The sequence below is a fragment of the Manis pentadactyla genome, chromosome 1, assembly GCF_030020395.1.
Source record: "Manis pentadactyla isolate mManPen7 chromosome 1, mManPen7.hap1, whole genome shotgun sequence".
Lineage (NCBI taxonomy): Eukaryota > Metazoa > Chordata > Mammalia > Pholidota > Manidae > Manis > Manis pentadactyla.
Window position 1 is genome coordinate 44,074,281 of NC_080019.1, and position 22,364 is coordinate 44,096,644.

Here is a 22,364-nt window from a genome sequence, read left to right on the forward strand (position 1 = left end):
AATGAATGAATGAATAAAGCTTCACAATTTGTTTGGCTTTATTTTTCACTTATAAATTGTAGGTAGCTGAATTTAAACCCCATTGTTTGAGGGTATTCATTTCATCTGTTTTGATTTTTTATTATTTGAGATTCTGTCTTTTTTACTAAGGGTAATAATAATTTCCTATTGCTGTTCTAACAAATTACCACAAAGTCAGTGGCTTAAAATAACACAAATTTATTATCTTATAGTTCTGGAGGCCCACAGTCCAAAATGGCTCTCACTGTGATAAATTCAGGGTGCCAGCAGGGGCTGTGTTCCTTCTGGCTGCCCTAGGGCAGAATCCATTTCCTTGCCTTTCTAGCTTCTAGAAGCCGCCACACTCCCCGACTTGCCGAGTCCTTCTATCTCAAAGCCGTCAATGGCAGGTCAAGTCTTTCCCTCGTTGAATCACAATGACTGACTCTTCTGCCTCCCTCTTCCATGTTTAAGCTTTTCTGATTGTACTGGGCCTATCCAGATAATCTAAACCACTCAACAGACTATAGAGTAACTTGGCAGTTTAGTGCAGTGAGAATGCCCTGCAGTTTGAATCCTGCGTCTTCTGACATTCAGGGCTCATGTGTAAGGCACGGTGGGGTCCATTTTGAGTGCTTGGGCCTTCTCCTCCTCCTCGGCTCTCAGCTGTGCCTCTGATAGTGGAGGACAGGTATGCATAGGGCATCTGGCTTACTTAATGGCTGGCTCTTGTCCCCACATGCCAAAGATTAATGAATGATGAGGCAGACGCCAGAGCACCAGCTCACTGATCACAGGACTGGGATTCTCAGAATCCCAGACCCCACTTCCTCCATCTGTGTAGTAAATAAACCCCTTATTAGTATCAGCTCATTATTTTCTAATTCCTTTATTGTCAGCATTGGAGAGTGGCAATATGGAGGGAATGTATCAGGAGCATCATGTTTTGGGTTTTTATGGGTTTGTTTTAGGGAATCATGAATAGTTTCCAACAGCAACATAGAAGTGTAAAAGCATTCATCCCTCAAGATACCTGCTGACTTCCAGACTAATAAGATTTCACTAATCTTATCCTGTAGTTGGTGTCATGGGGTTCTGAGTAATCCAGAATACTTGGGTACTTTAATATTTAAAGTTTTTGGAACCATCCTGACATAAGAATTTGGCATTTCTTAAGAATGTAACCATTTTGCTTTTGCTGGCTTAGTAAAAATTTACAGCACTAGGGCTACCTGATTACTATGAACCAGCATAGCTCCAACTGTAAATAGGAGGAAGACAATTCCAGAGAGGGCAGAGGCCCCAGGAACAATGCACCAAAGAAATGTTGCAAGCTCTGGAGCAGCTGGTGGGCAGGATAAGCAAGGCCTGTGAGGCCAGCAAAAGCTACAGACAGAAGGGCTTAAAAGGAAGCAGCTTTAAAGAGGAAAGACAGAAACGGTGGTTTCCAGACAGGATATTGACTGCACACTAAATTTGGTTTTCATCACAGCTAAGTGTGGGGCCTCGTTCTGTAAGAGCAGTACAAATACCACACCATTTTTCCTGCACTGGCTAATTCTTGTTTACATTTCTATAGTAAAGTGAAATACCCATTGTGATTCCTGCTTGTCCAAGGACAAATGCAATGGTATATTTCTTCCCTACATATATGCATAACAGTACCAATATTATGCACAGCAGTAATAGTAATATAACTTCATTTGGGTACCTGGACCCGATTCCAGTGTGTGGAGGGGGTCTTCCCACACAGACTTACACCAAGCAGTTCTTAAACACCAGCAGGGTGTTGGGGAACTCAACCCAATTCTGATGCTATCTGCCTGGAGACAGCACAAATTCCCAGGTTGAGGACTCCATCCAACAAGACTGTCCTTCACCCGCTACTCCAGACACTGGTCACAAGCTGCAGGCAGTTACCTGTGCTTCTGACTTACTGGCCACAGATTGGAGGTTCCCATGACCTTCCCATTAGGTTTCACTAATTTGCTAGAGTGGCTGTGGGTCTATATTTCAAGAATCTCTCCCCTGGCCTTAGTACATCTCCATATCAATAGCTGTTTCCAAGGGGTGGAGAGAAGTAGCCACCTCCATATCAATAGGTAGTTACAAGGGCAAACAAGGGCATATCTGGGCGAGAGAGGTTGGATGGGGTCCCCTTTTCCTGCAGCCAGGTCATGAGAGACAGGAGCAGAACTGGATGACTACTTGTTAAGCAGTAAACGGGTTTCTCCCACTTTATTTCTCCCTTTGACTGATTTCAGTTTCAAAGGTATTTTGCCCCTTGGTTTCCCTTGAGTTACATCTGGCAGTAGGTGGCAGGACCTCTGAACCCAAAATCTGTCTACATGGGTGTGGCCCTTGGGCAGGCTGCCCCTAGAGATGGTGGGGAGGTGCCCAGAACCCCCAATGTGGATGGTGGGGAGGCCCTAGCGGCTGCAGTGGTGGAGGGTGCAGCTTCACCCAGGAGCCCCCTATCTGTGGGGCTTCTAATTGGGGAACCCCTAGTGGGGAATTGGTCTAGGGTAAAACACCTCCTAGAGGGGTGGGGCCTTCCCCAGAACTGGGGAAGGGTGGAGACACTAGAAGCTGTGAAATTAGCCCTTCATGAAATAGCGGACTGCTTAGAGGCCCTGAGTGGCCGTGTAGCAGCTGGGATTGTGGGGTGTCTTTTCCTCAAGATAGTGGAAAGGAGAGAGAGAGACTTCGGCAGGAGAGAGACACACTTTGGCATGGCTTGGAGGAGCTGGGTGATGACCTATGGATGCCCTTAAAAAAGAGAGACCGTTACTGAGAAGGCAGGTACCCCTCCTGGAAGATATGTGAGCAATGAGGGAGGAGGCAGCAGGAGAAGCCACCTTGCAAGAAGAAAGAGTGGTGTCTTCAGCACAGAAGATGGTAGAGGAGGTGTCAGGAGAGGATGGGGGTCCAGTTAGAGGGCCAATCTGTTGCCAAGGCCTCCACCTGAGGCAACAGCCTCTCCTGTATTAAAGGCCCACCCAGCTGTAATTTTAAGAAAACAAAAACAACAACCGCGGGCTCCTCAGGTGAAGGAGCCCCCCCTCCACCCCGACCACCAGGTTCTGGAGCACTCCATGCTCCGCCCCTATACCCAGGATGAGCTTGTGGACATGAGCATCTGGTATCAGAAGAAGCCATGAGAACCTCTGCCTGCACGGCTTTTGCATCTCTGGGATATGGGGGTGGAAAACATTATGTCAGGTTCTGAAATGGGTAGACTGGCTTCCCTGACAACTCACCCTTCTCTCCAGCAGTGGTTGCAAAGTGCCCATCACACCTCAAGGAATCGGACACTTCTGGATTGGCTGACAGCAGCCTTCAGGGCAGTTTGGCCTAAACAGGGTGATTTACTATACTTACCAGCTGGAAAACATATGCAGAGCTCCAGCAGGTGTTATGGGAGCTGGGCATGAAAAATATCACCTATACTATGGACCCCCAGGGCCCTGATGAGGAGATGTTCGCTGTAGGAATGAGAAACCTGGTGCGGAACACAGCTCCCACGTCTCTCTTTGGGTCCCTAGTGAATACTCTTGCCCCCCACCTAGGGCAACCCATAAGGGAGGCTACTCTTACTTTAGCGGATGGGGGAGGTTGAAACAGTAAGAGCATGGAAGGAAGTACAGGCTACGATTGAAAGGAGAGGTGCAAAAGGCCCCGTGAAGGTCTCGAGGACCCAGATGTGGTTGATGTGATAAAGGCCGGGGTAGTGAAAGAAAAACTCGATGGGCAACCCAATACAATATTGTTAGAACTGTGGCACTAATTAAAGCCAAAATGTCTATTTATATGAACATGTGTGTGTCTTCACGTAACTTCAGAGACACACTGTTCTGTATGTATGTATACTTTTTATTCTAAATTCTGGGTTTTTTAATCCATTTTTCCATTAAAGATACTTCAGAAATTTTTCATATTGTCACTTATAGATTTACCTCATTTTTTTCCAGCTTTATTGAGATATCATTGACATATAACATAAGTAAGTTTAAGGTGTCCAATGTGACTTGATATACACAGACTGTCCTATTTTTAGGGCCGCATAATATACCAGTGTATGGATGTCCTGGAACACAGTCAGTCACATACTGGGTTCCAGACTTCTAATGTCACAGCACTGCAACAGCGTCTTGTAGATGTGTCTGCACACTGGGGCTGGTATGTTTGTGGGACTGAAAACCGGAAACACAGCTGTGGAGCACCTGTGATTTTACCATGTATTGTAAATACTTATCAAGAGTAAATACTTATTTACAGTCCCACCAAGTTCCTATTTGCCCTCAGCCCTGCTAATACATCACCCCAGCCATTCTCTCCTGCATCACTATTTTTCCCCCCTCTGCCGAGGCAGGTCCCCTTCCAGCTATTACCCATGGTCTGCTTGTTACTAAAAAAGTTGTCTATACCAGCAGTCTCTAATCTCTTCTCATTCTCTTCCATCTTAAAATTCCTGTTATGGAAATTTTTAAGCATGCATAAAAGTAGAGGGAACAGAATAATAAATCCCTACATAAGCCCCTATGTATCTGTCACTCACCTTCAATAGTAACATTCTGCTCCTTTTATCCATTTCCTGCCCCCTGCCTGTTTTTTTCCTTGTAATATTTCCAGGTAAATCCTAGTCATAATTTCAACCATAAGCATATTAGTGTGTCTTGAACAGATAAGGGCTTTAAAAAAACAACAAATTGTAGTCACTATACCATTATTGCACCCCCAAAATAATTTGTAACATCTGATATCCAACCTGTCTTAAATTTTTTTCTAATTGTCTCAAAAAATGTCTAAGTTGGTTTTGTTCAAATCAGGATTCCAAACAAGTCCTTTAAGTTTCATCGATCTTTTAAGTTCCATCATCACCTCCTTTATTTTACACCTTCAATTTGTTGAAGAAACTGAATTATTTGTCCAGTGGAATTTCTCACATTATGGATTTAGTTTGTTAATAGGTTCTTCAATATCCCACATTTTTTACAAATTGATCAGTAGATGTACAGGCTTGATTAGATTCAGGTTCAATTTTGGGTAGTAAGTCATCATGGCTGGTGTTGCATTCTTGCTACAGCAACACATTGGAGGCATGTACGTTTGATTCTCCTTTTTAACACTAAGACTGATGTTATCAGCCTGAGCCCTCCAGTAAGACACTTCCCATCAACCTTTCACCTAATACTTTCAAGCAGCCTAGAACCATTATTTCTCTAGAAATGACAAATAGTGATTTCTTAATCCTTCCATATTTTGGCATTTAGCTATGATTCTTAAGTGAACAGCTTTCTTATCAGGTCAACCTGGCATGTAAGGAAGTCAGGGTAAGTACTTCATTTTTTCAATTAGCAATCTTCAAATAAGGTGTTAGTGCCCCACTAATTTCCAAAGGCAACATTACACACACACACACACACACACACACGCACACATCATATTCTTTTAACTGTCATTATGACCTCATGGATTTTTATAAAATGTTTCAATGCACTGTTATTTTTGAGGCTCAAATTGTTCCATTTTTGGCAAACGAGTGCCTCTTCAAGTTGGGTCCTGGGTCTTTTTAACATACCCTGCATCCTTGCTTCAGATATAAGACAGCCCGGCTTCATTTTGTCCTTTCCCTGTTGCTGTCAGTGGGACAGTCTGGGTGCAAGGGTTGGCCTCACTACTGGGTTGTGATTAGCTCTAGGTCTTTTCAGTGAACAAAGCTATACAATATGTGCTTTTAAGAGAAAAATAAATCACAGTATTTTGTTTGTATTGCCAAGTGAAATATACAATTACAAGGCTTTAAGCTTGATTTTATTCTTGTATCTCTTTTCTCTCATGCTGAAAATCTTGACATTATTGTCATATTGATGTAATAAATATTTGCTCTATCGTGTAAAAATACATACAATTGCAAAATGAAACCAGTATCAGTACTACAAATAAAAATACTGAACACAGTTTAAGGTTTCTTTGTGATTCTTCCGTCTGTAGGATGTATGCCATTAGGGAAGTGCAGACAAAATGCTGGGCTCCAATGTCACCTTAAGTAATTCTTCTATGTGTGGTTATATCTCCAACCTGGTAGACAGGTAAGTTTGTTTTAGTTTTAAGAGTTTTTTAATTATAGAAAACACTGATAGGGTCCCAAAGTAAGAAATTATAAAGGAAAATACAGATCCTGTTGCCATCCCTGTCCAGCTCCCCACCGCCACTGCCAAGGGAATTGATTTCTTAGTTATTAGTGTAACTAATCCTTCCATTGCATTTTTTAAAAAAAGCAAATGCGTCTTTGTTTTTTCCTTTTGTCTCCTTTCTTACACAATAGGTAGCACACCATACAGTCTGTTTTTCACTTCCTCTACCCTGGAGATAACTCCAGAATTGTATAAATAGTCCTCCTGTCTTTTCACAGCTGTGCAGTATTCCATCATATGGACATACCATCACTTGTTCTGTCAATCCCCTCTCAATGGAGATTTGGGTGGCTTCCAATCTTTAGCTGTTACAAATAGTGCTATACCGAAGATCTTTGTGCATACATCATTTCATATTTTGCCAGTGCATCTCAGATAGAACCTTAGAAGTGAGACTGTCTGGTTAAAGGATGAACTCTTAATTTTGCTAGTTATTAACAAATTGTCCAACCTTAAAATTTTTCACTTTTCAGAGTGCCTGTTTCTTCAGTCTCACCAACAAGAGTGCATTGTATGACTTAGGGCCATTTGCATTTTGTTTTCTATGAACTGCCTGTTCATATCCTGTGGCCCATTCTTTCAGGTTCTTCTCAAAATTTAGAAATTCTTCATATTTTGGGACTATAGTTGCCTTTTGTGATAAATGTTGCAAATATTTTTGCCAGTTTATTTTTATTTTTTTATTTGTTATGGCCATCCAAAATTCTTATTTTCAGTTTAAGACATAAACTTATTCTTTTATTACTTCTGGATTTTCACTCATAAGAAAAGTTTTTCCCATTCTCAGATTTTAAAGGAATTCACCTATCTTTTCTTTTTGTTATTTAAAAGGTTTCATTTTTACAATTGGGTCTCTGATCCATTTGGATTTTATCTATGCCTGTATACAGTGTGAAAAATCGATTCAATTTCATTTTCTTCCATATAGTTAACCATATTTTCTCAACAGTTTTTAAGGTCTTTTCCTCCATTAATAAGATGATTCCTTTACCGTATACTAAATTCCTGGACTATCTTTCATACTGTTTGTAGTATGTTATAATATCTAATAGGATTATCCCTCCTTGCCCACCACTCTTTTCTAGGGTTCTTCTAGCTATTATTGTTTCTTCTTTCCAATACCATTATATAGGAAAATGCTTCTTATTTTATTGGGATCTAGTATATGCCCTTCAGATATAAAAAAATACATATATAAATAGAGATATTTCAAAAGTTTTTCTAAATAATATTCTGAAAATAACTCTAGGCAAACTTTTTTTAGAAGAAAACAGAAATCGTACTCAGGGATGGGTGGACACAGGTAAAGACACATCTGGAGGCCACAGCACTGCAGAGCAGCCATCCCTCAGAATGCCGAGCACTCCTGAACACTCACTGGACCCATGGTCCTACAGTAACCAGTAGAGACAGGCTAGGCCATGCTAAAGGGAAGTATACAGCAGCTGTCTTGTGGTGACTATTACAGTAAAATTTAATCTGTAAAATAAAGTTAAATCATATAGTGCATAATTTAGCAAAGATCAAATACTGTAAGATAATTTTTTTAAAGAAAACACTGAACACCTACTGTATTTTCAGAAATTTGAGGATTGTGACCTTCTCTGCTAGGTAATTCCATTTTCACAGAATTATGTATACTATAGGCCAAGTTAAAATTTATCTTTTAAAAAGAAATATGATGATATTTTTCAAATGAAGCAAAGTCAGTGGTAGGAAAATAAGTTCCACTTGACACTGGGATACATCTTTTTCCTAAATCACTTGGCACATCTATGGCCAGAAACCCCATTTCCTAAGTGAATCTAGCAACTTCCCTCCAAGGGATGAGACCAAGTATCCTGCACAGAAACCCTCCTGCACAATGAAAATGGTCATTCATCCAGCAAAGAATAATTAAGAAAGACGAGACTGTGTTAAACAGAAGTACAAAAATATTAATAAATCATCTGTGATGCATAAGTTTGAATATGGACACCCAAGACACTAACTCAGAAGTAAAGGCCGCTTCTGTCCCTGAGGCAGGGAAACCTGATGACAGGTATTGGCTTTCATGTTGCCTTTGCGCTGACCTAGTTGATCTGACAATTGAGACAAATTCTTGGGAAGCTATTTGTTGTACTTTAGCATAATTTGCCTATTCCTTTGTAGGGAAAAAAAAAAGTTAAAAATAGAGCATTCAGTCTTTCTGGCAGTTAATCAATAGTGATAGAACCTTACATTTCCTAACAACTACAAATTTCCTAATAAACCATCTAAAAAAATGTAACAGTCAAAACCATTAAACCATTATCTGTTCTAAGTTCACTTTTTATTTATATAACCACCTTTCTCCTAGACAAGCAATGTTAGCAAAACATAAGGCAAGGATGCCTTGATAGTGATGATTCTATTCAATTTTCTTTTTCAGAGGGTCTTCTCAGCAGCCAGTTACCACATGGAGCTTTTTCAGTTTCAAAAAGGCTTCCTAGTTTTAAAAAAGCAAGTGCTACACTTGATGGTAGTTACTATCAAATAGTTCAATCAACCTTACAAAATTTTTATAATATATCTTCAAGTATGTAAGTTATTTAATCAACACGAACCCTTCAGAAAAAAAACCAACAAACCCTAGTGCTAGCTCATTTCTGGTGCCCTGAGACGCAGTAGCACTGCCTATTTTTATATTTAAGTGGCAAAAATGTAATCCAGTTTTAGCACCCAGCTACAAGAGTTAGATGTTAATGAGACACATGATTTAGCTTACTAGAAGGTAACAGTCATAATATCTTCTCAGTGAGGAAATCTGTTTCTTTTGCCAGCTCATAGAGAGTAACAGTATTAATTGGTGGGAGGGGGGAGGGGAAGTGCAGAGTCACATCACACAGAGAGGATTCCAAGGCACGATGTTGCTGAAGATACGTCAGGATGAATCACATTTCAGATACTGAATGTGGCTTTGCAGCATTCAATAGAGAACTGAGGAAAATTATTTTAGTGATTGACTCCCATCTTTTCAACCAAAATGCTGTTGCATTGCTCCATTTAAAAATGAAGTATTCTAAACAAATGACAAATTTTTTACACAAAAACACACTGAATTTTGATTAACTATATCAGTTATTAGACATGGCAAATATTTAAGCAAAGAAAATAAAGTGCAACTTTATAGTATATAAAATAATAGACCCAGAAATCACCTTTTAAAATTGGCAATCAATATAGACTACAGTATAAAAAGTGCTTGACATAACAGAATTAGATAGAAATGAAAATACTTTCAGTTGAAAAATTACAATATTTCAGTACAGTAGCAGGACAAACAACATTTTATTAGAGCTGTCAGATTCGGAGCCTCTTGTGTGTTTCTATTTTGTATAGAAGAAAGGAAAGCCATTCTTCTAGAAGGCACTAACTGGTTTGAATGTGCTTCATAAAAAAACATGTGTAATGTACAGGCAAGAAGACCATTTATCACTCTTCACCATAGGCTGTGCACCACTGCTGAGGACACGTATCAGCTAGCATGATATCACCTTCCGTGTGCTCAGTCCACACTGTCACAGATCTCCTTTACTTTCTGGTTGAAGTCATCTGGTTGATCTGCATATACATAATGCCCTGCCCCAAGAATGGCCTGGGAAAGGGAAAGCAGTGAGATGGTCAGGGAGTAAAAATAAAATACAATGACATAAGCAGAGGCACTTAGCAATGAAAAGGAAAACAGCCATATATAAACAAAACATAAGGAATATGCAACACAGATCTGTAGTAACAATTATATGTTTCTATCAAATAAAGGATCTGAGAATAAAGAGAAATATCTATTGACCTTTACTAAAATTGTATATGAAAAAAACATTTTCAATGGACCACTAATGATGGGGCCAGGAGATAAACTGTACAAAATAAGAATGTGCTGCCTTTTGCGATGGGAGTTGGTCAAAGTACTATACCGGACCCTCTCTTTCAGCCTCTCCCACCTCGGAGATACTGTGGCTTTAGGGACAACAAGTTCCCTCAGAGAAGCAATTCTCTATCTGGACATGAAGATTTGTATGGGTCAAACTCTGCTCCCGGCACAAGTGTTATCAGGTCTCTAATGGAGTCTGCAGTATACCTTATAGCTCAGACAGGAAAGCACAAAGATGACCTGACATCTCATCAAAGGCAAAGATAATAGGACAGGCTTCACCTACAACTGAAAACCAAAAATAAACCACACACTTACTATAGTCTTCACATATGAATGTGGTCGCAATGACTGGATGCTGGTGCCAGAACTGCCATCTATGCAGGATCGGGCGCCATAGATCACTGAAACTGGAATGTCAGGCTGCATTTTACCAATTCGCTGCAGCATTGGCCTTTTTGCCCATCCATAAGGAATAGTCATATTTTTGAATGCTGTCTCACCACTTGAAGAAAGAGAAGAGAGTCACGTATAACTTCTGGGGATGAATATGTACCTCGCCCTCCCACTGCTATCAAAACACATTCATATTTAGTTTTCTCCCTCATTTCAGAAAAAAAACTCAGCTTAAACTGAAATAATTTACTAGCAAGTATAAGGAACAAACCCCACAGAAGACATATACTTCTTTATATATCCTACAAAGGTACATACTCTTGTTAAACAAGGATGCCCTAAACTCTTAGTTCATATTTTAAAAGATATTATCTTCTAAATCAAAATACGTAACCCTAACTCCCTATTATTAAATTATTAAATTTCCTGTGGGGATAGTTGAAATGTTTTTTCACTCTTATTTCAAATGCAGAAGGCAACTTTTCAACATGTTCATGGTGCCAGCTTTTAACTTGCAATGGCAAAACTGATACCAAGAGAGGAAGAAATAAAGATTATGTATGCTTTATGTATTATTTATACTTTTTATTTTCTGTGTATTATTATGTTTGACATCTTAAAAAACCTTTCAGGCTGGGGAGAGACTGTGCCTCCAGGAGGCAGAGTTAAATTCATAGGGGTAACAAAGGACTGAACCAGGAACAGGCCTTTGATACGCAAACTAACCAATCAGGAGCCAAGCCACTTCTGTCTGGTCCACAAAACTCAGCAGGCAGCAGTTCTCTGCCTTATCACCCCAGGGCCAGGCACCAGGCAACCAGACACACTCCACTGTTCAGAGCCCACTAAAATCAGGCACCTCACGGATCCTGAATGGCTTGCCCTGCCTGCCCTGCCTTTCCTGAAGAACCCAACAAAGGTTCTGGCCTAGACGCCTGTCTTCCATTGTCTGGAGCTACCTCTGTGACCCTTCGTAGCATTTACTGACCCTCTCTCTAGGTGCTGTGAGTAGAATGAACTGTTTCCTTGAGCCTCTCCTGTGTCTTCTCTTGGGGCCACACCTGACTGCCTCAATGCCTCAAATAAAAGAATGAAGAACTATGAAAACTCCCAGATAGACCCATTTTGCTGTCATTTCTGCTTTCATTGCAGTGTAATTCCAAATGTCTTTTGTAAGAAAGTTAAGTTCCACCACAAGAAAGACCACAAACTAGGACAAATGTAATCATGCAACTGAATATGTGACAAATAGAACACTAAGACCATGCAGGAAAACATGTGTACCTGGGACCAGCCACTAAACGATGTTGGAACACGTCAATAAAGTTTGCAGACCTAATATGCCAGACCTGATCTGCAGACTTAATCTCACTAGGCCCATTGCCTAGTGAGACACAAAATATCAATCTCTGGAGGGTGTCAAACCTCTCCTGCCTCCCTCTCCTTTAACCTGCTTTAAAAAGGCTGAAGCTACAGCTATACCTCACCAGCTTTCAGGCCTCAGTAAATGTACAAATTTTCTGCCAAAAGTGAAGGAGAAAAAAAAAAGTGAGAGAGTTGTTTCTACAACTGCCTCTCAGCCTTTTGCCCAAGTCTCAATCTTAAAAAGGATAAGGTACCACTTCTAGGTTTTAAAGTGGTCCATGGCCCAACTGTATTGGAATGGTCAGAGGCATCTGTTCAAGATGCAGCCCAGAACTGCTGCATCAGAGTCTAAGAGACAGACTCAGGAATCAAGTTTCTACAAGCCCCAACATGGACTGGTACACGAAGAGGCATGAGACCCGGAGCTCACACTCCTACTCCGCTCCTGACGCTCTCCCTGGCAACTCCATGCTCTTACTGTCAGGGCTCCCCAGCTCCCCATTATCTTCAGGTTGTTTTTGCCATTAGCACCCTGCACCCAACATCCGTAAATTATATTTTTAAAAAATAAAGACATCCTTGTTTTGGCCTCTTGCTCCCCCTGGCTACTCGCTCATGCGAGTGCTCTCTCTCTTTCTCCTAATCACTGTCAGAATACATGCAGAACCTCTCTCCCCTCCTCCCAACCCTCACTTACTCCTTTCCCACTGTGCAGTGTTTCTGAGGCTGGTCCAGAGACATTAAATTGCTCTGTAAAAGGGGGGAGCAATCATTAACGTAACTAAAAAATGCTGTGCAGCATCTCCCATGGACTGGGGAGATTTAATACCCTTTGGCATAGTAAAAGATTCTAAGAAGATCCATGGTACAGAAAACCATTTACTTTTGCTTAATCCAGAACCCCTTTTTCTTTTATAAAACCATGAACACTCAGTTTTGGAATGGTGCTTTATTTGAAATTCTTCTTTATCTCTCAACTCCAGCCACCTCCTAGAGATATCTAAGACCATGACTTCCTTAACTCATCCACAAGCATTTCAGGGGAAGAAAGAATGTCTTGTTTTTTAATCCCTCCTCAGAATCCAGTACAATGTTTTACATGGTACTTACTCCATGAAAAGATGAGTAAATTAAGAAACGTTAGTCATTTGACTACTTGTCCTTTTAAATTGAGTCATTTACTTATTGATAAAAATTTACTAGACTATTCACATATTTTCAAAAAAGATAAGTCTACAACATAAACACTGTAGATTTAGAGTAATAATCCTTACCTCGGAGTCTGTACATTACAGTGGTAGATGTATTCTGTCACAGTATCATCTTCAAACATTGAAGAATACTTCCGTTTGAAGTCCGGCCTTAAACGCTGCACTAGACTTAAACCTATTTAATAGGAAAAGAATGTTTTAAATTATACATATGTTTTAATTATAATTAACTTACACACCACTATTAGAAAGTTTTAGTGTTTGCTTCTACAATGAGTGTTATGTGCATACACATATAGATTATTCAAATATATATTTTAGATGGAAAAAAGCAAATTCTGGAAGTGCTCTCCTCAAGATCCCTAAGGGAAGATTAAAGTAAGAATTAAAGAATGTCATATACTGACCCCTAAGAGTTCAAAAACCTGTAAGTTAGTTTTCTAAGACTTGTTTTTGTGGGAAAATAATTATATTAAACATGGCAGGTAAACAGAGCAACTCATACATAAAATTAACTTACTAACTTGCATTTCTCCCACAATTACAATACACTGACATTCAAATGAAGTATATTGGGATATATACAAATGAATTATATTTGTGTGGGAAATAAATCCAGAGTTTCTGCTTGGGATACTAGCACTACTCCCTGCTACCACTACCCAGGGTGGCTCCCACAGCCTCTTCCTGAGGCAGAGCAGGGCCACAGGAGGAGGAGCAGGAGGAGCAGGAGCCTTTGTCTGGTCACTGTTTTCCCTTCTGTGGACCCAGGGACCAGCCAATTTCCCTTTCTGATATCACTGTCCTTTATCCTAACGTGGTCTTAGTTCTTCACCTGCCCTCCTTCCTATCCCAGAAGGAATTATACAGCTCTGTTAAGAATTTCTGTGATGCAGTTGATACTCTCCATCCCCCTCTACCACCACCATCACCACGACATGCAGGCAATTATGCAGACAGAGGGCATGGCTTGACAGGTTCCCTGCTAGGCTTCCTTCTTCCTCCATCATTGTCTCCTAATTTCTTTGCATACTTCACTTTTCCCATAATGGCCACTTGCATAACTGATCGAGCAAAATACATTTATATTTCAGGACTATACAGACTAAAAAAATGCTCTTAAGGAGTTCATCAAAAGGGGACCAGGCACCTAAGGAGTGACTCTACGAGGGAGGGGTGAAAAGACTGGGAGCAGGGAGAAGGGCTATCTAACAAAGCACTATGGAGTAGTGTGTGGTCACAGATTCCATTCCTGTGTCCTCTTCTGACTCTTGCAGTACCTCTGCTCTCCTTATCCCAAAGGAATGGCACTAGGGTAGGAGGGGCCAGGCCTGCGCAGAGGGATGCAGAATATGTCCACCTACACAGCAGTTATTCCCACTCCCATGTTTCTTCATTTCTTCCTAACAGAACCTGACTTTGGTACATCCACCTAGCAGTAATGTGTGCAGGAAAACAAGCCCCTTACGCCAGCTCCTGGGAACAAATCAGGACTGATCAGTCACAGAAACTTTCTCTTTTTTGGTAAAAGAACTAGGGCAGGCGGAGACATAAGGAAGGACTATTGGGGTCTTCCAAGGAAGGCTTTCTTCTCCAACAAAGAGCATTGCGGAAAGAAGACCACTTTCCGTGCTATCCTTTCTTCTTGCTTAGATGCTGCTTTGTGAGATGCTGCTTCATGTCATAGCAGCCTTCAAACAACAGGAAGAAAAGGGTCCTGAGAGTCACAGTCACAGGCCCAAACCCTAGCACCAATGAGCTAGCTATCAGAACAAATGTTAGAAGCACCTTCTTCCAGACTGCTTGTTAAGGAAGTAATAAAAGCCTTACGGTTTAAACCACTTAGGTATTCAGTTACTAGCAGCTAAAAGCATTCCTAAATGATACAAGTTACAAGAAGGAAAGAAAGAGGTCCAGATCCATCACTATTAGGGGCAATGAGGGAAGGAAAGTGCTTTGGATTTGGTGCTACGACAGAGCTAATAAGAGTCGAATGAACTTAAATCAGCGACTAATATTCTGGTATTCCAAAATATGACTGGAAAGAGAAAACAGGCATCCCCAGATCTTTGTGACATTATGGGGCAAGAAAGTTATCTGAAAGTGCGATGGTACCTGTTATCCCCATGGCTGATCATGTCAGCTTTGTGATCTGCAAGCTGGTTATCATCAACCGGCCAAATACCTCTAATGCTCACCAACAGGGCAACATGCTACACTTCTGCCCACGTTGTGGGCTGACTAACCCCATCCTCAGAACTTCCTGCCTTCTTGGCTCTGCTAATACAGGTAATGTTTACAAAATAAAAACCCTTCTTTGAGGAGAAGAGACTGCTCTCATTCTTCCTTATGTACAGACTGGTACTTTACAGAGAAAGAGGAGAAAAGGCAAGGTTTAGTTTTTTGTTGTTGTTTTTAAGATTTTGATTAACAATGGTGATTAGTAAATACTTCTCTACTGCAAATCTATAAGCACTTTGCTCTCCTAGAATACAGACACAAGCACTCACCAAAGGGCCCTGCAATCCTGAGGCCAGCTAGAGGGTTAAAGGGAGTCAGTGCTGCTCCCAAGACTCTGATCCAGACTGGAATCGGTCTTTCTTGATCAGCAAGGTCTGGTCGCTCAGGAAAACCCCAAGGCTCCACTAAAATGAGATGATTAACCCTGTTGAGGAAAAAACATATTTAAGCTCTTTTGGCAAATTCAACCAAGAACTCTAAATAATTAACACAACTTACAAAACAAAGGTAGAACAAACCACCTTCAAAAACCTTCCCATTAAAGAGAAGACTAAAAGACTAATGGCTGAACAGCTTATACCGGGCTCTTACTATGTGTAAACTTCTGAGATTTAGTAGGGTTTGAGAGGTTTATCATAGAAAGAGGGCTTCATTTTATATCTAAATGTGGATAATAAAGATGTGTGAAACAACTGCATCAAAAAGAATAAAATACCTAGGAATAAACCTAACCAAGGAAGTGAAAGACCTATACCCTGAAAACTATAAGACGCTGAAGAGAGAAATTAAAGAAGATACCAATAAATGGAAACACATCCTGTGCTCATGGATAGGAAGAATTAATATTGTCAAAACGGCCATCCTGCCTAAAGCAATCAACAGATTCAATCCAATCCCTACCAAAATACTAACAGCATTCTTAAAGAACTAGAACAAATAGTTCTAAAATTCATATGGAACCCCAAAAGACCCCAAATAGCCAAAGCAATCCTGAGAAGGAAGAATAAAGCTGGGGGGATTATGCTCCCTGACTTCAAGCTCTACTACAAAGCCACAGTAATCAAGACAATTTGGTACTGGCACAAGAGCAGACCCACAGACCAATGGAACAGACTAGAGAGCCCAGATATAAACCCAAGCATATATGTTCAATTAATATACGATAAAGGAGCCATGGACATACAATGGGGAAATGACAGCCTCTTCAACAGCTGGTGTTGGCAAAACTGGACATCTACATGCAGGAGAATGAAACTGAATTATTGTCTAACCCTATATACACAAAAGTAAACTCGAAATGGATCAAAGACCTGAATGTAAGTCATGAAACCATAAAACTCTTAGAAGAAAACACAGGCAAAAATCTCTTGAATATAAACATGAGCAACTCTTTCCTGAAAGCATCTCCTTGGGCAAGGGAAACAACAGCAAAAATGAACACATGGACTACATCAAGCTAAAAAGCTTCTGTACAGCAAAGGACACCACAGTAGAACAAAAAGGCATCCTACAGTATAGGGGAATATATTTGTAAATGAGGTATCCGACAAGGGGTGAACATCCAAAGATATAAAGAACTCACATGCCTCAACATCCAAAAAGCAAATAACCTGATTAAAAAATGGGTGGAGGATATGAACAGACAATTCTCCAAAGAAGAAATTCATATGGCCAACAGGCATATGAAAAGATGCTCCACATCACTAATTATCAGGGAAATGCAAATTAAAACCACAATGAGATATCACCTCACACCAGTTAGGATGGAGAACATCCAAAAGACAAGCAACAACAAATGCTGGTGAGGATGCAAAGAAAGGGGAACCCTCCTACACTGCTGGAGGGAATGTAAATTAGTTCAACCATTGTAGAAAGCAATATGGAGGTTCCTCCAAAAACTAAAAACAGAAATACCATTTGACCCGGGAATTCCACTCCTAGGAATTTACCCAAAGAAAGCAAGATCTCAGATTCAAAAAGACATATGTACCCCTATGCTTATTGCAGCACCATTTACAATAGCCAAGATACAGAAACAACCTAGGTGTCCATCAGTAAATGAATGGATAAAGAAGATGTGGTACATATACACAATGGAATACTATTCAGCCATAAGAAAGAAACAAATCCTATCATTTGCAGCAACATGGATGGAGCTGGAGGGTATTATGCTCAGTGAAATAAGTCAGGCAGAGAAAGACAAATACCAAATGATTTTCCTCATTTGTGGAGTATAACAATGAAGTGGAAGTAAAGGAACAAAATAGCAGCGGACTCACAGAACCCAAGAAGGGACAAGCGGTTACCAAAAGGGAGGGGTGGGAGAGGGTGGATAGGGAGGGAGGGAGAGGGGATTGAGAGGCATTATGATTAGTTCACATGGTGTTGGGGTAGGTTATGGGGTGTTGCGCAGAGAAGACAAGTAGTGACTCTGTGGCATCTAACTACACTGATGGACAGTGACTGTAATGGGGTATGGAGGGGGGACTTGATAATATGGGTAAATGTGGTAACCACATTGTTTTTCTTGTGAAACCTTCGTAAGAGGGTTTATTAAGGTATCAATGATACCTTAATAAAAAAATTATTAAATAAATAAATAAATAAAAAAATAAAGATGTGTGAAAGTGTTCATAACTGTGTGACTACTTTTTCTATGTAATTCACCAAGTTCAGATTTCCCCACTTTACATGCACTTGTGCGTGTGCGTGTGTGTGTGTGTGTGTGTGTGTATGTGTATTTAGCTCTTTGTAATTTAAATCATCTGTGCAGATTCATGTGACCACTCTACAGTCAAGGTTCACTTGAGATTGATTTTCACAGTCAAGTTTCATACTCCTTAAGTCTCCTTTTACAAAGAAAAATCACCTCATTACTCTAACTAGACACTGCAGCTTGGAAGTGACTTATGGGGCAGTAACCACTGTCCAGCCTCATGGCAGGTGCCCTGTGGAAGTTTTGCTCTTATTTCAATTACCTGCTAGAAGTTCCTGGATGGAACTGCTTTGAAGACACAGCTCTTCACCAACCTCCAGCTACTTAACAGCTGCACCTTGGCCTCCTGGGGGGAGGGCTGATGTGCTGGGATCCTTTCGGCCACACAGTACTCACACAGGGACCCCACTGACCAACCTCCACCTATGGGGTTTCCCCATACACATTCCCATGCCCCCTTTGTGTGACTGTTCTTAAGAAATAGCATTTGTTGGTGGTGGTGGTAAAGCTACACTCTGGCAGATGACACAGATCACTGACCACACAGAAAAATCCAATAGTTCCCTGTATCTCGAGGCTGACAAATGACTGAAGATTAATATTACACTCATAAAATGCACTCAGGCACCAACGACACTTATCTCCTATGATCCATTCATTCTAAAAGTTATCAATAGGACATTAGGTGGGTTCAAAAGGACTTTAAATGAACTTTTCACAAGCATAAGGATAACGTAATAATATGGGCTGAAAATATACCTGCATGATATACAGGCATTAGATTCTGCTGCCAATCCTTTTCCTAATTTTCTTCCTCACAAAGAAGACAGGAAATCTTCAGTACAACTGAAATTATTTCCTATCACTAACAGTTGTAATTTTTCCATCTCATGAAACCTCTTCCTGCTGAAGAAAAACACAACTCTCAGCAGTGGTCCCACGAGGCTGCGCTGCAGCATTATACATCATAAAGATCCTAAACAAAGCACAAAGAGCCTCCTGACACTAGACAATACTCATCTGTAACCAGAAGAGCAAACAAATGCCAGCAAAAATCTCCCAAAGATGAACTGACAATGATTCTGAAGTCCCTTTCCTAAGTCACTACTGAAAGCGAAAGGTAAAGAAACATAGGCACAGAAAGCTATTATTCCTGGTGTAAAATGTTTTATTATTTTTGCCAGCACAAATAAGGATGAGTTAGTAATGAATCCTTTGCTTTGACTGCATTTTCGCAAACAGAAAGCTTCAGAGCACAGAGCACCAAGGGCCCTTAGAGAACACTCACAGATGAGAAGGAAGCTGAGATGCAGTATGTGACCTGCTCCAGGAAATAAAGCTAGAGAATGTAGAACTAGGGCTAAACCCATATTTCCTGACTCCAGTATACTAACAGATGCCAACAGGCCATTTGGCAGTCTAAGAACAGACCAAGCAACATAAGATAAACATGTTAGTAAAGGTTAAGCTTACCTTTTATCAATACTAGGCCTGCCAACTCTATACACTAGATTTCACAGCACTGAAAAGATATGTTGAATGTAACTTGGTATAAAGATATAATATGTGAGGTTTCCATATACTAGAGTGCCTTCACTGCTTAAAAGTTTTGAGATATTTTCTAGGAAATGTATGAGAAGAGGATTAGAAATGAGTTCATTTTGTTTTGTTTTTTAATGGCAGAGACTATCGCTGACATTCTGACTTCCTCCTGAATTCCTCCTATCCCAGCCAGTGAGATTGGAGGGAGGTGGGGAGTGCCAGAAGAGTGCCAGGGTACAAGTAACAGAACAGTCACCTAGTTGAAAACAGCAAAGATTCACGTTTGGAAATACCTAGTATTATTCACTACTGACTTACCTCCTAAACAGAAAAAAATGAAGTCTTTATTAAAACACACTCTACCCTAAAAGACGATTAAATTTTGGTACAGATTTGTTACAGGATCTTGCCCAGGTTGCTAGAGGCTCTTGCTGACCAACCAACCCAAGAAGGGGCAGGACAAAGGAAAGCTTGAGGGAGAGATTCTCATCTATCTCTAGCCAAGATACTCTAGGTTTTGCCTTAGTTTTGCTTGCCTTGTTCAACATCCATCTTTAAAATATCACCCCCAGGTAAAAGTGTCAGTTTAACAAATTATGGCAAATATACATACTAGAGCAGATGACTTTTCTTAGGGGAGTGAGGTGCCCCAACAGTTGTTCAATCGTGTCTTCAGCCTAGCATGGTACTTAGCATGTGATAGATGCTCAGTAAATGTTTGGAGTGTTATGTTTCCCCACATTTCCTTTTAGTCCTTTTTTATAAGGATATACAAATCTTACAAAGTATAATCAGAGAATAAGCACAGGTGTTAGTCCAGTCTGGACTATTTCTGGTCTCCTATATGACATTTGAATCTTGTAAGTCATTACTCATTAGTGAGTAGTAAAATCCATTTAGAGGATCAGCCAGCCTGATTTTTAATAAAATTGTTAATTTGGAATAGAAAAATATATGACACATTATCATTTCACACAACTTTTGTTTCAGACACACACATATATAATTCTTACTTAGGGTTATAGTCAAAAATGTTTGAAAACAATTTTTTAAAAGCTATGCAACAATGTCTAAATTGGAGTTATATATCATCTGCTTCCACTACATGTAAAAGACCTTATAAGATAACTGTTGCTTATTTTTGGTTGTCAAGATTTTAAACGAAATGGATGGAGCAAAGCACTTAGGCTAGTGGCTATCAAATAATAAACATCCAGCAAATGTTAGCTAATTATAGTAGCAAAAATAAGACGACTACTAGAGAAGAATTTACTACAGGGAGCATGGGAAGACAGTGGCTAGAATCACGTGAGCAGTAATTTAAAGTCTATTCTTCAGGAAAGCCTGATCACAGATTATAACCTTGCACCAGACTAAGCTCCCAGGCTATCTTCTCACCTCCTTTTTTAGAGAAAATATTATTTCCTCATTTGATAGCAGTTATTTGGTTTTAATGCCTATCTAAACTATTACAGCAATCCAGACCCCATCTGTAACATTCTACAGCGGCTGGCATGATGGGACTGTTAACTCACATCTAGGATTAAGGAGTGGGTGTAGCCAGACAGCACATGTGAGCCATCCTATCAGACATCTTTTGTCATGAATCAGAAAGTGACTCAAACTAAAGGAAAAACAAAGAACCAGTAGAGCAGGAACACCCACCCCCATGAAGAATGAAACATGATGAAGCATTCTTCTCCATGATAGTCACCTGAGTAGGTCCTGAGTTTGAAGATGGTGAGGAGGGTACAGAGTAAAGAGCAAAGCAGTGGGTGACACCTGCTCCAACACATTGGAATAGCTGAGTCTCAGTGCTAACGAGGGTATGTAAACCTGACTTTCACAAGTTTTAAAGTCAGCTACCTGCCAGAAATAATAGAAAATGATTAGACCCAGAACCAAAATGCACAAGGGAATCTACAGGACCTGCTTATGGAACAAAGGAGGAGCAAGGAAAAGGACGAGAAAGAACTCTAGTCAATGCACAATAAGGCATTCTCAAGATAAAGTTAGCCCCAGGTATTTCTCCCTGGATCCAAGCCACTGTGGGAAAATAGGGCATGTCCAAAAAACAACAAAATTAATACCTCTCACTTCATGGCAAGTACAACAGTCTTTCCTTTCAAGAGGGACTGATAAAAACACTCAGCCCAGCTGTGTATGGTCAGGAACCAGAGCCAGGCAAGGCCGAAAGGTCAAATCTGAAAATCTTTTAGTGACCTATTCTATTATAATTTGGAAAGGATTTCTTTGCTAAAAAACTTCTGAGTTAATAAAAGTTTCCATAGTGTCTTTTTCCTTACTTTACAGGAAAAACCTATAAAACACAGATAGCATAGGGTCCTGAGCAGCAAGGGCCAGAAGGAAAGAAAAATTAAGAGAGAAAGCAAAGCATACAGAGATGACAGAAGAGAGACGGCATCTTTGGCTGTCAGTGCTGTTTACTCTACTTGCCCTGCATTCCCACCTTAAGGAGATCAGATACTGCCCAATGAAGGTTTCACAGAATGGCAGCCCTAGACACCTCACAGAGTGGGTGACCTTACTGTTTGTGACACAGCACATTAATCAACAAGTGAAATTACAGATGGCATCTCTATTATTATACATTGTAGTATGAGAAGTGAGATGAACTAAGGTCATTTTGGAGGAAGAAATAAAGGGGTTGTGTTCCTACTTGGTGAAATGTACGATTACAACTTCTCTGCGCACCAGCCACGTGGCCTTTCCAGAATGGCTCAGGTGTCCACATAGCAATTTCTGTCCCCGCTGCCTAGAATCCTCTCCTGCTACTTCCCTTT

At 40.4% G+C, this 22,364-nt stretch overlaps 1 protein-coding gene across 3 annotated transcripts in view; it reads right to left on the reverse strand.

Annotated features, from left to right (window-relative positions):
* Positions 1-5,797: 5,797 nt before the first annotated feature.
* Positions 5,798-22,364, reverse strand: part of ABHD5 (abhydrolase domain containing 5, lysophosphatidic acid acyltransferase) — a 34,614-nt gene continuing 18,047 nt past the window's right edge. For 2 of the 3 annotated variants that reach the window (XM_036897151.2, XM_036897149.2), the window contains 4 exons: positions 15,572-15,726; positions 13,125-13,236; positions 10,408-10,594; positions 5,798-9,813 (listed from right to left, as the gene is read on the reverse strand). In XM_036897151.2, coding sequence (XP_036753046.2) covers positions 9,724-9,813; positions 10,408-10,594; positions 13,125-13,236; positions 15,572-15,726 — 544 coding nt within the window. In that variant the 3' untranslated portion in view covers positions 5,798-9,723. The remainder of the gene's footprint in view (positions 9,814-10,407; positions 10,595-13,124; positions 13,237-15,571; positions 15,727-22,364) is intronic. The other variant, XM_036897150.2, reaches the window with a different exon arrangement.